General features: G+C 45.9%; 1 protein-coding gene across 1 annotated transcript in view; it reads right to left on the bottom strand.

Annotated features, from left to right (window-relative positions):
- Nucleotides 1–16,525, bottom strand: part of mnat1 (MNAT1 component of CDK activating kinase) — a 46,984-nt gene that overhangs the window by 19,398 nt on the left and 11,061 nt on the right. Inside the window, exons 6-7 of the mRNA XM_006632324.3 lie at nucleotides 14,188–14,316; nucleotides 182–303 (exon numbers count right to left, since the gene is read on the bottom strand). Of these exons, the coding sequence (XP_006632387.2) occupies nucleotides 182–303; nucleotides 14,188–14,316 (251 nt within the window). The remainder of the gene's footprint in view (nucleotides 1–181; nucleotides 304–14,187; nucleotides 14,317–16,525) is intronic.

Below are 16,525 nucleotides of genomic sequence, written 5' to 3'. Positions count from 1 at the left end.
TGAGCCCGGGAGGAGACGGGAGCACGGCGGGTCACATCAGCGCCTGTCCAAAATTAGCTGGGTTTCCGTTCAATCCACCTCTCACTCACACACCCTGATTCATAAAGCAGGGGCACACGGGCCCAGACACTACAAAGAAAACCAAAGTCACGGGCATCAAGTGTGGCTGTGGATTCCTTACCCTAGCCTGCACAGGTTCTCCAGCTCGGGGACCTCAGGCCCCTGGGTTTCTATGCGCAGTGGCTCGTATTTGTACAGCACCTCCTCGATGCGTGGCAAAGGCTGGAGGGAGATCTTCTGGCTCTGAAAAGACAGAGGGGGGGAAACACGACACTGATTAAAAATGACCCGTGTGTAATACACAGTATAGAGACCTGACCTTCATCTTAAAAAAAAAAAGTCAGAGGAAAAAGCTGCAGGGACCAAACTGTCCTTTTGCTAAACATGTCCTGGTTTCAGGATTCCAAACAACCTGAATAATCTTAAGCTACTTCAACAAACTGTATATGATGTACAAACCTACTCAATGAATTTGATGAGCAAGCAGGAAGTAATGCAACCAATAAGCGAATATCGCATGCTTTCAGGTGAGACTGTGAAGTCTCGGGGAGAGCCTGTTTAATTTTGATGGACAGAACCAAGCTGTATCAATTGTGGAGCCGCACAGAACACACAGCTCAGCACGGCCAGCCACAACACCACCTGCAGGGCCTCATAGCCAAAAGACAACAATGGCCCGACTGCGGGAGATCATTCACCTTTCATAAATTCTAGTAAGGTTACGAAGCAGAGGCCAGCCACTAGTTAACTGGTCTAAGGATCTCATTCGGCCTTTTTTAAAAAAGGGTTTCAGTTTCAACAACATGGCTGAGGAGCTTGTTCCACACTCCCACAACCCTTTGCAGGAATGAGCGCCTCCTGTTCTCAGTTTTAAATTACTTCCCACTTAGTTTCCAGTTATTTCCCCTGGTTCGCGTTTCCCTGTTGATGGTGAGGAAGTCTGCTGGGTTTGCTTTGTCAGCGTTTTTACCTGAGTCTGGTCCCCTTGTAGTTTTCTCAGTTCAGGACTTCAAAACCACCAAATGCCGTTATTATCTTACAAGAGCTAGCTGAGAGCAAGCAATGTCCTTGCATATTATCCCTGTGCAATGAAGGACTTGTTTTTTCGTGAAGTTACACCAAACCACACACACCTCAATTAAACTGACCAAGTTTCATTTTATGTGCAAAGCTTGTAAAAGAACAAAAAATAAATCTCCGGCATCTGTTTCTGTAAAATTTCAGTTTTGCACATTTGAGCGGAAGCCAGGATTCAGCACGACGAGGGGAATTTCAAGACAATACTGAACTATTTTGTTGGCAGCAACAGCTCTGAGCAGAAGGCAAGAAAATGTTTGGACCACAATCAAAGGATCAAACATTGAATCGAGTCAAAACAAACCAGAGGCAAACGGGTCGAAATGGGAGACTACAGAGGTCTAGATGGAATTTTAAGCACAGACGCACAAAAATCAGTAAGTGAAATGCCACAATGCCAAATAAAAACACTGAAAGGTCAGGTACTGTTTGAATTAGTTTGAGGTGCTACTGCATGGAGTAAAGGGAGACTACTGGGGGGTCACGTGAGCAGACAAGGGCTGAGTGCAGACAGGGCCGCGAGGTGGATACCATGCCATTCAGGGAAACACACCCTGACACTGCACAGAAGAGAGGAAGAGCGGAGAAAGAGAATCAGGAAGAAACGGAGAGAGAAACGAAAAAAGGAAACAAAAGAAGGGAGGCAGAAACTGGAAGAGAGAGGCAAACACAAGGAAACAGCAGGGAGAGACCGAGGACAGGCGAAACAGAAAAAAAAAGGGAGAGAAAGGAGGGAGACAGAGCAGTAAATCTCCACTGTAAACAAACAAGAGGAGCTTGGAAGAAAGATGTTCCTACTGCACATGCTCAGCATTTACGTCGGGTAGGGTCACCTTGAAAACTCCCAGCCCAACCTCTGTGCTACGCAAGCACACAGCCGCTGTCAGCAATAACACAGAGCTCATCAGTAAAATCAGCGCGCCACTGCACGTGCTCTGTCACTGCCTCAACAGCAGCACGGGGATTTTTAGCCAAACTGTTGCACCACATGCACACAGCAGATGTCTCAGCAATAAGACACCACAAGATCACGGCGCATCAGGATCCCACTTCCTGCTGCTCTGGAGAGATGCTGTTGACCCTCCAGCAGCCCTTGCGATAGTACTGGTCCCCCCTCGAATGCTACGAGAGACACCCAGCCCTGACAGGAGGCCTGGCACAATCACAATCCTGGGAGGCAAGACCCTTTACATCACTTTGCTGCAATTATTCTGATAAACGCCACAAGGTCAGGGAGGTCAATTGCTGAACTATCCACGACAAACCCAGAGGGGAGAAGCCTAAGTGCAAGAAAAACTACAATTTAAACGGGAAACAAAAAACCACACTCTACTGAGTTGGTGGAGAAAATCTTAATTTGTCTAATGACATCATGGGGTCCGGAATGGCCACTGTTATCTGTGCAATTGATTAGACGGTGTTTTCTCTGAGCGCCAATAAATTCAACGGGCCTGTCCACCCAACCACAGAACGGACGAGGATGGTGCCCCACTCATTCTCTCAACAGCGCTATAGTGACCCCTGCTGGTCGGCCTGTGCAGGAAGATAATGGCACTGTTGAGGACCCAGCACCGGACTCTGTAGATCACTTGCCCAAGTCTGCCACAGCTAGCCCCAAGACTTTTAATGTCTCATTCAAATCTGCATCCTGCAATGTGCAAAAGATCAATGCTGCGCTTGACGGTTTTCCCACACCTTCATATATCCGGCAATTTGATTTTAAAAAGATAAATACATCTCATATTTTCTTTAGAGTACTTACCTACAGTCTGCTTTTTACATTCATTTATTATTATTGCTGTCTAAGTGTCTAATATATCTTTAGAATACTTACTTACAGTCTGCTGTCTAAGTGTCTAATATATCTTACCTTAATCCCTGAAATCGCTGAGCAGTGAACACTATCTTCAAAATAAAACAGACCTGCACTCAAAAGTTGATTCACCCTATAAATCCAATTGTTAATAAAAGTCATTTTTTTATTTGTAAATTCGACTTTTTGTAATAGAGCTAAAACGTTCAATTAAAAGGGGCTGAGAACTGACACACAGACATTTCAAAAGGCTGTCTATTGAAATGTCAGCACATATACGCCACATGTAAGACAGTAACATAACTCCATATTCATAACAGTCAACAGTAATGGGGTCTTTCACAGCAGTGGAGCACTAAAAATGATGATACTTTTCTCTCCATTAAAACAGATGCACAGACTGGGGAGGAAATAGGATTGATAAATCCTAGTCCCCAGGGACCAGTGCATCTGCAGGTTTTCAATGGCTATTTATAGCACCGGCACCTTGACTCAAGAGATGGAATAGTTGTTAAAATGGCGCAATTAAGCCAAAATGAACTGAAGGAGGTTTGTTAGGAACTGAGTTGGAAGACATTCCCGTAGACTCACTGGATCTCAGAGACCAAGACTGGACAGCCCTCCATTAGAATCACAAAAGGCTCATGACCAAGCTCAAGCATAAATCAATATCACAATAGAAAACCGCACATCTGACTATTGCAAAAACATAACAAGAATCATCCAAAATGCCCTGCTCTCTAAAAACTGAACACCACAAAGCTATAAGAGGGATGCTGCAGGCCAATTGGTCAATTAGCATTGAAACCTGTGCCAAAATCCACCACACTGCCATTGTTAGGAACTACTTAAGAACAATGGCAAACCGCTCTGTATTGTTAAAACATTTTCAAATAGTTTTGTAAAAGCAATAAACATTTGAGGCCACAAGCTGAGCTGGATATAAATAGTGCTTAATTGGTCCCAGGCATGATGCACAACAACAGATCATCTCAGACGTTACTGCTAAATCATCCACAAACAGCACGCTCACACAGATGATGTCCTATACTACACTTCTGGTGTTGAATACAGACTCTAATCCAGCAGTTAACAGGCAGCTGGTTAGCAGAACTTTAAGGCGACTAGCCAGAACAGCCCTTCATAGTACAAGACAGGTTAAGAAACAACTAAATGTGTTGGGAGATATGTGTTCTTTATATAACCACACATAAAAATTGAAATCATAGCTATAATACTGTGTAGCTATTTCATATAGACTACCAGTAAGCAGAAGAATTTAAAAGTGTTTTAATGTACTGTTAATTTACTATATGCAATAAAATATTAATTGCAAATAAAAAAAGAAAGTTCAATATTCTGAGCATCCACACCCTGGCATTCACCAACTGATGGGACCACAGACAATGGCAAATGAAATATATTTAGCAGACGAACAGCTCTTTTCCCAGCCAGTGAGAAATCTTCACGTACCAGAGAGAGCTGCAGCGTCAGCGAGAGGACTGAGACAATGGCACACGATAAAAATCTTGCAGAGCAACAAAGAAACTGGTTTGAGTTTTGCTGCAACAAGTTCCTGACACAACTATAACCAGGAACTGAGGTAGGGGGGTGGGGGAGGTGGAGGACTGTGAGAGAAACCGCACTGTCTCCCCGAACAGGGGCAACCCGGCATTTCCCAATTGAACAGGTATCAAACTATCAGTCAGTTTCATATTTTTCCTCCACTTGCTAGTGGTCCAGCGAGGTTTTGGAGCCCCTTTTTAAATCCTCTACAGTGGGGCCAAAGTGAGACAAAGGCTGAGAGATGAACTGCACACCGGCAGATGGGTGAACTAAAAACGCTGAAGAAAATAAAAATAATTCACAAACAGGACAGCGAAGGTGGGACTACAGCCAAAGAGCACAGGGCTGGGAAGAGCTATCAGGCTGGTGCGAGCTCTGAACCAGAGACCCCCGTCGCAGCATTTTGTCTGCACGTATAATTGCTTCACATCTTGAAGAATGTGAATATCGTGTGAATGATGGCAATTTGTTTTCATAAGCTGCCTCTTCTATCTCCGTATTAGTGTTTTTGCTATGTGCATGCAAACCACTGCACTTGTCTTGTAATTGTCTTCATTTCATCTGCTGCTTCTAGACTGTTTGCTAATCTTCCTGGTTTGGTATCATCTGGAAACTGGACTAGTTTATTGTAATAAACTATATAAGAGTGTACATACCACTGATAATAACTATTTCCAAAGATTAAAAGATCATTACGATAAGCTCTTATGAAATTTCAAAAGGCAGTGAAAGCCCAATTTAACTGCAATGAAACCTATTCACCATTTATACAGTGCTCTGAATTATTTTTGATGTTTGATTTTTTTTTAAATCATTACATCAATAAAGCAATACCTTTCATTCACCTTACACAAGTGTTCCGTTTGCCTGAAGTATATTCGTTTGAATATGATTTTGTTCCCTTGCACACAGTATTTTATTGCTTTTGTGCTGCCCAAGGAAAAGTTCATCTGAATGCACCTGCACACTGGACCTTCACACACTGAGCAGGCCCACTGAGGGACATCGTACTGTCAGACCGAGTGACTCTCTCTCTCTCTCTCAGCTCTCTCCTTCACGGCCTATTGCTGGTACAGCACAGTTTGCTCTCTGGAATGTTCACTTTTCGCATTGTAAGCAATACAGCCAATACAAGCCCTGCAAGTCCTTATTGTGCACCTCTGTTAGGTTCCAGAAGGACAGCAGGGCTTTTCTGTCCTCAGCAGTACTGCTTCACTCTGCACTTACAGTAAGTCTTCGAGAATTCAGATTCCTCAATGCGATTAAAGCCCTACTAGTTCCCACAGGAGACATCTGAAATATTTCAATTGCAAAACTCCCCCCCCCCCAAAAAAAACTTTCCTCTATGTGCAAATTTTCCATTTGGAGGAGCATAGAAACAAGTTTTAAAAGAAGAAAAACCCGCTTGACCTACGTTTTGTGTCAAATTTCCGATCTGATTTTACTTTCAATACGTGACAATGACAAAAAGGCCCTGATTAGCACAGTTCATTAACTCACCCCTGCATAACCCAGCACAGAATACCAGATGTAATAATGTACTGTTTATTAACAAATACACAGACTAACCCAAAAAATAAACACGTTTTCGCCTAGAAATTTGGTTAGTCCCTTACACTAAAAACCATTTTGGACACAATGTTCAGATGTGCAGGTGTACAGAGCAATGCTTATTTTCTAGGTGGCATCTTTGAAGGCAACTGCCTGTGCACATTTCAGGATCTATTTTTATCTTATTTTCTTTCTCATGTTCTGCCCACTGTCTGGTTCCGACTTGCGACTGACCTATCCTCTCACATGCTGGCATATCTACTGTACTTGTTTCAAGTTGTCCCTACGAAGAGACTTGTCTCATCTGTACATGACTTGTTTCTCCCACCTAATGTCAGTGCCCTCCTAGTGTTTTTATAGGGGACTGAGAACTGGATGGGTTGCAGGATAGTCCAGACTGGAAAAATACTTTCCCATCTCCAAAGCATCTGGCACCCCAGCCAAGCTACATGATATACTCGAAAGCCATATCTCTGGCTCTGGATGGAGACTGCTCCAGACCCTTTACATCACAGATATACCCATGGTGCACTTGGTAATGTACTGTACCTACCTACACATGATTTGGGCTTGTCTTTGAATGGAATGCTTTGGGGGGAAGAGGAGATCATTTTCCTCTCCAACATGTCTGGGGTGATCGCTATGCTGAGCCCCAAACTGCTCCGTCTAAATGCCGATTCCCAGATTGTTTTCATACTCACAGACTTTTGCTGGCTGGTGTAAGTGCAGAGAAACAAATCTTACAAGGTTGCACAGACACAGAAATACTCCTACATTACACTTGGTTGGACTTGGCTGGTTGGATTTGCAGAAATTGGTCTTATGGAAAAAGTGCGGCTAGCATATATTTTGTAAGAACTCTGACTGGCATGGCCATTTGTATGGTCTTTAAAAATGATCCACATACACTAGAAAAAGGAGTGGGATTATGAATTTGTTATATCTTTATTAAAACATGTGTGAACAGGGTCACTGTAACTTTGAGGCTAACACTGGGTTTAATTCATTTTTTCCTTTTCAGTCCAGGGCTAAACAAAAACGAACTGGCACGACAGGGAATCTCTGACTGACAGATGTAAATATGACTTTATGTAAAAAGCTGCATGTGGCCTCAATCTTGTTCCTCATTGCCTTGCATGCATTGTCTGGAATAACGTCTGGAACACGCCGCAATATCACCCTTTTAGTCACGTCTGAAATACATTCCTGACACGCCGCGAAATACAAGAAAAAGCCCTGTACGATAACGGTGCTAGAGTACAATTCCATTATTAAAGGGCTGTACAGTAATAAGACTGTAATAGCGCAATTTTGTATAATTACAGGACTGTAATAATTATCACTGTTTGAAGGGCAAATGTACCATATAAGAGTGTGCTGAAACTGGGAGAACCTGTATATTGTTCTGAAGGGGAGGTTAAAGATAGGTGTACACTCAGGAGTGCTGACCATGCCAGGGGCAGTGTCTGGCCAGACCCCCCCTCACCCCGAGCGGCTGGCCTATGTCACAAAGTCCCACCATCGCACACCTGCCCTCACTCGAGGGGGTTGTTGACCTGTCAATTGCTCTGCAAAACACGAAGCAGACCACATCACTTTCTCTGGTCAGCTCTCAGTGTCTCAAAGTGCCACCTGTTAAGCGAGCTCTTGTTTTCTTTACATGAGTGCACTCCGTACTCTGTTGTAATCCTTCAATGCGTTCGCTATTCCTGCTACTGTATTAATATTTGCTGTCATGCTCGCTCTACTGTAAATCGAACTTGTTTTGCCTTTAATCCTTTAGCACATAGGATCTTCTGTACATTATTGACACAGAGACGTAGAGTGAAAACAAGCTGTTCTATGGATCTGTCTCGGCCCGGACAAATGGCTTTTTACAATTTGAGGCAGAGCAGCAAATGTAAAAGGACAAACCCCCCCCCCCTCCACAAAAAACAAACGCTTTCCATGTTAAATATAGTCGTCCTGGAAGTCTGGGGTTGGTCTGCAGCTGCTCTGCTTGCCAAAGCCCAGGAAGCTGACGATCCCCTGCGCTGTTGTTTCACGGGGGTGTGGAAAAGCAGGGCTGGCAGAGAGGGCGCACAACTGAGCTCACACTTGCTGGTGCCAATCAGCAGAACCTGTCACCCTCCCCCACCCGCACCACCACCACCACCACCACCATGTCCGCCAATCCTGTCCTCCCCGCCCCCACGCTGGCCCCACTCACTGAGCGGCTGCACACAGCCCTGCCCACCTCCAAACCCCCTCGCCTCTCCGCCACCAGCCAGCAGCCTCTCTAGACCATGCAGCCAACTGGAACCGAAAAATGTCAAAGTTCAGCCCTTCTCCGTTAGAGGCCTGCCTGACCTGTCGGGGCTGGCAAAGAGAGGGAACCCACAAGGAGAGCTGCGGGAGACTCGGGAGAAACAAGAAAGCATGGCTGCCATACACAGCGCAAGATAACTAACACACTTCATTACTAACACAGAGGGCTAAGTGATGTATAATGTTATATTGGGATAAACCTCCTCCCCTGGACACCCACTGAGATTGAGAGGACTCCTCTCAACGGGGAGATCAGCACAAGCGTGTTTTTTCAAATCAATCATCCAACAACCAATCAATAAACGAAAACAGTATCGGTGAAATGAAGCGATTTGCTCATCTGTCTTCATCTGAATTCCTGTCTCTTTCACAGGTCCAAGCCGCTTGCGGCCCAGATTAAACCGGGATGAATGATGTGCTGTTTATCTCAAACCAAACTCAGATCGGGAACACAGATACGGCCATTCCTCAGGAGGCATACAGAACACCGCATTTCAACACAGCTTAGATATCAGCAAAGTTAACATACCAGACTGTCACCTGTCACCTGGATATGAAAACTATCAACCAGCAGATTAAAAAGTGACGTTTTCTCAAAGTTATCAAAATTATCGCAAAACGTCCAAGATGGTGTCTGTGACCTTCAACGAAACAGACTTAGTTTAATAAGATTTCAGATAATACTATTCACACTGGATTGCCCTACACATTTTCATCTTTCAGCACAAAGTATTACATTCTGACAAACCATGTGCAGACTTAGCACCGTATAACCCTGTCAGAGCTGCAGAGTTTAACTGACCGGCTCCTAAAGCAACGACCTCTGCTTGCAAGCTCTTCAATGAGAGATCCCTGAAAGAGCCGTCTCTGCTCTCATCGCTGCTGCTGCTGCTGCTGCAAGTCAGCTCAAGCCCGAAGAGCACTCTGGCTCCGCTGACCTCCAGGGCGACCTCCACAGAGGCAGTCATGCACTTTATTCTGGGCTAGATCCCATCAGACTAGCTGAACCTGTTGGGTAAGCAGTCTCCCCTCCCCTTACTAGACACACTGCTCAGCCTCAGTGTAGCACCAGGAAGGGAAACTGCACTCCAACACAGCCTGTTGTCTCTCCACCTGTGGCCAGTCTACATACAGCCTCCCATCTTCCACAGGCTTCCTGTCCGCCGCGACGCTCTTTCAGACAATTCGTTCCCATCCTGTGGAATGGGAAGCAGTTGGGAATGATGGGTTGGATCGTAAGAGGGGACACTGCTTACACTACAATTGGGAGCTAAAAATAACACAGACACTCGCACTGGCTGTCTTGGAAAGGTTGCCATCTGCATTTCTAATAAAATCTAGTTTGAACACTTACATGCTACTATAATCACCCGAAACTTTCCTGATTATCCTCATTAGACGCAGGCGGACAGGTTTTAAGGTGCTGAGCCTATAGAGGATTATTCTGCAGCTCCTTATACTGCTGTTACTGCCACATGCTTAAAGTTGTCATGCATGTCATGCTGTGAGTCTAACCAAAAGGTTCAGCTACAGGTAGTCAGAAAGACCCTCATGACCACACTGGAGAAGCGTGCTGATCAAATCTCTCTGACAACGCCAGACGTCATTAGCTGGCACCTACAGCTAGAGGGAACTCATTTCCGAACGTATTTTTTTCTGGACAAATCTTTTCCTCTCGTTTGATGTACTTGCCCAGAACGTGTGGCATGTCAGCTGCTTTTTACAAAGCGCTCATATGGAAACCCTGGAACAGCACTGAGATGCCCGCGATCAGCAAAAGAATGTTTTATTTAGGCCGGGGGATGAAATCCTGGACAAAGGTGGTCAGATACTTCAGAGGTCAGATCTGTTCAGGCACAACAGGCTGGGCGCTAAGCCCTCCACAGCCAGATCCGGGAATCTGGGAAGAAGCTTTACAAGATACGCTGTCACAGGTGCCTCCACCAGCACCCATCTCACCCAGTAAGCAGTCTCCTTGTTTACTGGTCGCTTTTTCGAACAGCGGATGAAAATGCCAAAAATGTCCCTTTGAACTTGGGTTGTAAACCACATGGCTCTTTCACACTCCATAACAGGAAGGCTTCTGTAATTCCTCCTCTCAGGAGCGATATGCAACATCCTCGGACCCTTTCTGCTTCGCATTCGGAGACAAGCCCGGGCGGGTGTTTGTACAAGATTCCAAATAATGTTTGAAACAGAAAGTGGCCTAGCAAACTCAAAGGACCAAGCACACTAAGATGGAGACAGGGCTAATGTTTTGGAAGTGTGTAGCTGTACGACCTTTAAAAGGAGATACAGCCTAGTGTGCCTTTATATTCACTAATAACAGATAAAATGCACTAATCCACCACGTTAAGAATATAAGAACAGTTACAAACAAGAGAAGGCCATTCGGTCAATCTAGCCTGCTTAGGGATTCCTTCCTTCAAAGCCGCAAAACTGTGGGTACGTCTGTTGCACTGGTACAAAGCGGAAGATTATTTAGGATCAATTTCCTCAGGCAGGACCCGACTCATTTCCAGGGATTACGGTTTAATCCTCACACACCTGTGATGTGTTCCGGACACCGTGCAGTTTTGGTCAAGGCTTCCCGTCGGTCTCGGGGACAAAGAAGCCCCAAAAAAGCCCAGCCTGTGTTCACAGCCAACATGACATCAGCTATCTGGAGCCACGCACACTGAGCAGCTGTTACTAGAACAGTAGAACAGCAACACAGGAAGGGAACGGTATTCACGAAGCACTCAACTGGGGAAACAAAATCCAAAGGGCAAAAGAAACCTCACTGCGTAGACACGGGTTACACCATAAACCCCAGAAATTCGGAAAAGAAATGAAAGGTTTTAACTGTGCGTCTGTCACGAGGAGAGCTCAAGGCAGACCTGGCAGTTTCACAATGGACGATTCCACCACCATACGCGCTTTCCTGTCCAGCGGGTAAAATATACTGGAGGGATCCGATCCGCGACGACGCCGACAACAGGAACACACCCCCCTGACCTGTAAGCCCTTAACAACAGCCAGCTCGCATTCCTTTCAAGAAGAGAAGGGCAGCTCTTTTCAACCTCCCTCTGCGTGGGGTGGTTGCCGACGTGCAGATTATGAGCGGGACCCCAGGGCCCGACGGACCTGTCCTTCCTGCTTTCAGGCGCCGACGCTCAGCATTCTGGGCCGCCGGCTTCCATGCCTTCCTACCGCAGCACAGAAGGGCCATGCATTTACATCCCAGCGTTTCATTCTTAAAGATTTAGAAACAGGTACCCTAGTCCCCCATAAGATCTCTTCCTGGTGCACTGGCAAGGAAGCGTTTAAGGAAAACGATGCCAGTTCGTGTCATTCTTGCTCGGTTAAACATCAGAGCTCTAGACTACAGTACAATTAAATGTCAAGAGACGCCTACTGTGATGAAGAACACCAAGCTGTCTGCCAAGACCGCAGTCGGATCTCTAGATTTCCTACAAAGCCCCACACTACTCTGTCCGGACACCACAGGGAGCTTCTACAGGGCTGACCGAGCCGTGTGCCAGCAGGCCGGTCCCGTACTGTTAAAAACTCTGGATTTCAGTTTTTTTTTTAAAAGAGTACGCTCACAGTGGCACAAACCATTCAGCCGTGAATCCTGCACTATCGCTTGCTCAGAATAGCTTTAATTGTTTTCTTTTCCTAGTGCATAAGGTCTTCGATTACTCCCTAAACTGCAAATTTGCACTTTCTTTTCACTTGGTAGAGGGGGAAGGGGGGGGGGGGGTGTTAGATTGCGGTTTAACAAATTAATTGAATAAATTCTCAATCCTAACGCCACACTGACTCTGGCATTTCCTTGAACAAACACGTCTGGATCGCCGAGAGAGATTAATCACACTTCCCGAGACGCATTCACTCATCTGTAACTAGTATTTGACGCGCAGTTACCTGCTACGGCGCCGCTGGCGGGGGGAGAGGGCGGGGGTGACTGGTTGGATTAATACTCCACCGAAACCATAATACTAGAAACAAGCACCCCGCCACAGAATCGAAGCTCACAAGGACGCGCAATTAACCACAGTCCGTGGACGAGAGAAGAAAAATTAATTAAGAAAGCAAAATGCGGAACATTTCTGATACTGGCTGCCAGACAGCTGCAGGCAGCACCTCAAACCTCCTCTCCAGCCCAGGTGGTGAAAGCCCCTCTCACTCCCTCGTCTCATTATTAGTGCTCTTACTGGCAGGCAGCCGCAGCTCTGACGAAGCTGGGTACGCGCCGTGTGGAATGACAGGGCCGCCTTTCTGTGACCCTTGACCTGTGACCTGCGCCACAAGGCACCAGGACCTGCTCTCAGGATATGAACAACCCATCTTGAGCAACGCATGTATAGGATAGCTCAGGGTCATCTGGTTCGGGGCAATTACGCAGAAATGATCTCATCGCACTAGATGTTTTCACAGCAAAGCCATCTTGCCAATCCACAGGCAATTGCTTTTTTTTTTATTTTAGTCGTATTAACCTCGAGAAGACCACACTGGTGTTACTTGGGATACTGTTTTTTTCATCTGCCCGTTACAGGAAAAGCATGCAATTTTTTTTTTTTTAAACGTGTATCCTGAAGGCAAAAGCTCCTAAAACAACTTTCTGGTCCAAAAAAAAAAAAGAAAAACTACTAAAAAGGCAGCTGAATCAAAGACTGTGAATGAACCAGAGTGTTTTGGGGGGAAACAGCTGCGATAGACTCTAAATATTAAAGAATTCACTTCAGAGGAATGACAGGGAAGGTGGCAAACTGACTGGCAAAGGAGGTTTCTGAGATACCCCGACGTTTCTGATCACAAGGGAGGAAAAGGACCAATACTATAGTGAAACTAAGCAGTAAACCAGAAAACCCACCACTTAAACTCATTCAGATACTAACCCTCTGCTTTTGAACAAACACCTCAACTTATATTTGCAGAATCTACTTGCTACAGCACTTTAACAGCCACCCTGCCATTTCTGGAGATAAAATCATAGAACTGGAGAAGGCGGTGTTCATTTTCCTGTCTAGGTAACAAAATCCTCCTCTTGGCACAGCTGCACTGATGTCACAGGCAGAGAGGTGGCTGCGTTCACCTTGAGGCGGAAGACAACTGTACCATGAACTAGAGAAGGGACGTATATTTTTAGGCGTATTTAGGCCTGGTCTGTTTCCTTTATCAAGTTTTCTGATATGTTTGGAAAAAAAATACTGTATTTTATCTCAGCACATTTTTACAACATAATTTATTTTATTTATATATCAATTGTATTCATATGATTTCATTCTTCTATTATGAAAAATTTAAAATTATAGGACGGTGTGTTTCTTAAGTCTATACAAAGGAGATTTAGCATTTGACATGTTCCACTTTACAGCAATTCCCACACAAGGCTGTCTTACTATACATCTTATTTTGCGGTCAGATATTAGCTTCGTCGTTCTGGACAGGACTTGATTTTGAAGGGGCTGGGAAGTTCGCTGGTGATCTGCTTCAAAGAGCGCGACTAGGAAGTGCGTCGGTCTCCAAGTGACCCGCACAGCTGCTGCACAGAAGCCCCCTGCTCTGCCGGGCCAGATTATTAAGGGGCACAGAGTTGAAAGGTGGGAAGGTCACTTGACCGGCTCTTCCTGTACTACTGAACAAGATCAAGAGCCTGAGAACCTTAGCGGGCCCAGTATCACATGTATCCAGCCCCTGGGACACGTTAACACATGGTAACTCCTAACAGCAAATACCTTACTCTGCAAACTGTGGGAGGCATGCCGTTTGCCGCCATCTTCCCTGGTTCTCCCCTTCCCACCCTTCCCAAGTCCGTGTATTCTCACCATGGCAATGCCAGTGGAGAAGGTGGTGGGCTTGACAACCTGGCGCTGCTTCTCCAGTTGGACTTCCAGCTGTGCAGCTCTACCCTTGTGCTGGGCCAGGAGCAACGAGGCCGGCAGCTGGGAGCTCTCCTGCAACACACGGTGGCAAAGTTAACGCTGTGTTAGTATGAAGACGCAGAGTGAACTCCACAAGCAGACACTGAATACCAACAGTGGGGGACACTGGGTCATCAGCCAGGAACTCAACAGGCGCCTGTACAATAATATTACATTTCTTTCATTTACAGAACACCTTCCCCTCATTTCAGCTTCAGAGTTCAGCTGTCAGAAGTCTGTGAGAGGCCTGAAACGCGAACATGACAGTGCACTGATCAAAGAACAATGGGCTGTTTTTTTTTTAAGGGAACCACAACAGTTCAGATAATTCATCCGAGTTAAAAAGTGCATGTGTGACAAAAGCAATTCGACGTGTTCCCCAATCCAAAATGTATGAGTGGGAAACAATCAACACCACTGATAAAGGCTCTTGTAAAAGCACTAGATTGCATAATGCTTGGTTACACCTTTTGGGATACAATTATCGCACGGTGCGCCGCGCCATCCAGGCCCCAGAGAGTTTCCGGGGAAAAAAAAATTCAGACAGGAGCAAAAAAAAATCACTCGTCATAAACCTGACTTGGGCCCCAAAATTCCAACACTGAGCTTAAAAATTGGCTAATAATATAATCTGCAACGACCCCTTGTTTTCAGGATCCACAAAAAAATTAAAAACTGAGCTCAATCTGCCCACGATCTCATCTCCAATGCAAAATTATCTCCCATTATCGTCTTACAGCTGCACTCACATGCAGACTGATCCTGGCGGTGATCTGTGTTTCTGGAGGTTTATGACTAGGGCTGATGCTATGGGGGGGGTAGACAAATACACCCCTTGTCCTTGAGAGAGCGGCAGCCGGGCCCTTGCCCCCAGGTTAGAGGCTGTAGAGGCAGCGGCCTGTCTGTCGGTGTGGTTCAGGGGGCTGGGCAGCGGGGAAGAGGTGGCAGGAGCTGGGTTGGGGTTAACCTGGCAGAACGCGCGGAGGTGCCCTCTAACACAAACTGGCTTCTCCCATCTGTCAGCTGCCGTCACGCTGCTGAAAGGAGCCCTTGTCTCCCGCTCCACAGCGCTGGTTTGGGCAGAGGCCCACACCCACATTCAGACTCGTCTACCACTGACAAGAGAACTAGAAACAAAGATTCCCATTGCGCAGCTGACCTGAAAAGCACCTCCATCTAACTGTTTCTTTCTAACCTGAACCAGACAAAAATAGAACGCTTTTTTTTTATAAATAGAGATTATTAAGCCCAAAACATGCGTGAACATGCCTAATGCTTGGGTGTTGAGTCACGTAAGAGTCTGCCATTTGCAAAACCTGAAATGGATCAAACTGCTGTGCACGTAGAGTCCAACTTCTGTCTCCGTAAAATAACATCTGCAACCCCTCCCCAGTGGAAACCAACAACACGAAAAGCACAGACGGGCTCCACAGTTGACCCTCTCAGCCACTAGTAGGTCAGAAGATGAGAGTCACGTTCGCAACCAATTGGCATGTGTATATCTTTACATACGGCATAGCCAAATCAGTCATCAAACGAAGCCAATCGGAGCGTGTTCTGGGAATCCCTGTGCTGCAGAGCACAGCGATCTCACTGTCCGTCTCGTCTCCTGAGGGAGTCTGGATCTCAGTCACCTGCACCTCCTAACAAGGAAGCACTTGTTAAACAAACAGCACACTCACCCTTTCCCAGGCAACACAGAAGCTCATTTGAAACCATTAACCTTAAAAACAACAGGCCAGGAAGATGCTGAAGCCACAGAGCGTTAATGGCAACCAAAAGCACCTCAAAAGCGCAAGAAACAAGCTGTGCACTCTTAAAAACACAGGGAGAGCATTCTCAACAAGCTCTCATTCAGGCCTGCCGACAGTAATCTGTACAGTGCGGAATGTCTCTTTACTCACAACTATAAAAGAGTACAAGGTGTCAGAGTTCACAGTCGTTGCTGACTGTTGTCAGACAGGAGAAGGGTTACACAGGATTCAGAGCAATGCAGTAACCTGAAAATATGAGTCTAGGTCGAGGGGCAGATCTAGACACTGTCCCATGCATTGGAAATCTCTTCTAATTGAGTCGAGAAGAAGAGGTGCACAGAATGGGTATGGAGGTCTGGTGCACCTATAGCCACACCTGTTGATCTGCCAAAGCATCATCTGAAGCAAGTAGGCCTACACAGTCCCAGAGACAGACAATCCCAGCCAGAATGGGAACAGCTCCCGATCCTACTGGGAGAGGCAGGAGG

The sequence above is a fragment of the Lepisosteus oculatus genome, chromosome 8 (assembly GCF_040954835.1).
Source record: "Lepisosteus oculatus isolate fLepOcu1 chromosome 8, fLepOcu1.hap2, whole genome shotgun sequence".
Classification (NCBI taxonomy): domain Eukaryota; kingdom Metazoa; phylum Chordata; class Actinopteri; order Semionotiformes; family Lepisosteidae; genus Lepisosteus; species Lepisosteus oculatus.
The sequence above is the reverse complement of the archived record's forward strand: the minus strand, read 5'-3'. Positions and strand labels throughout refer to the sequence as shown.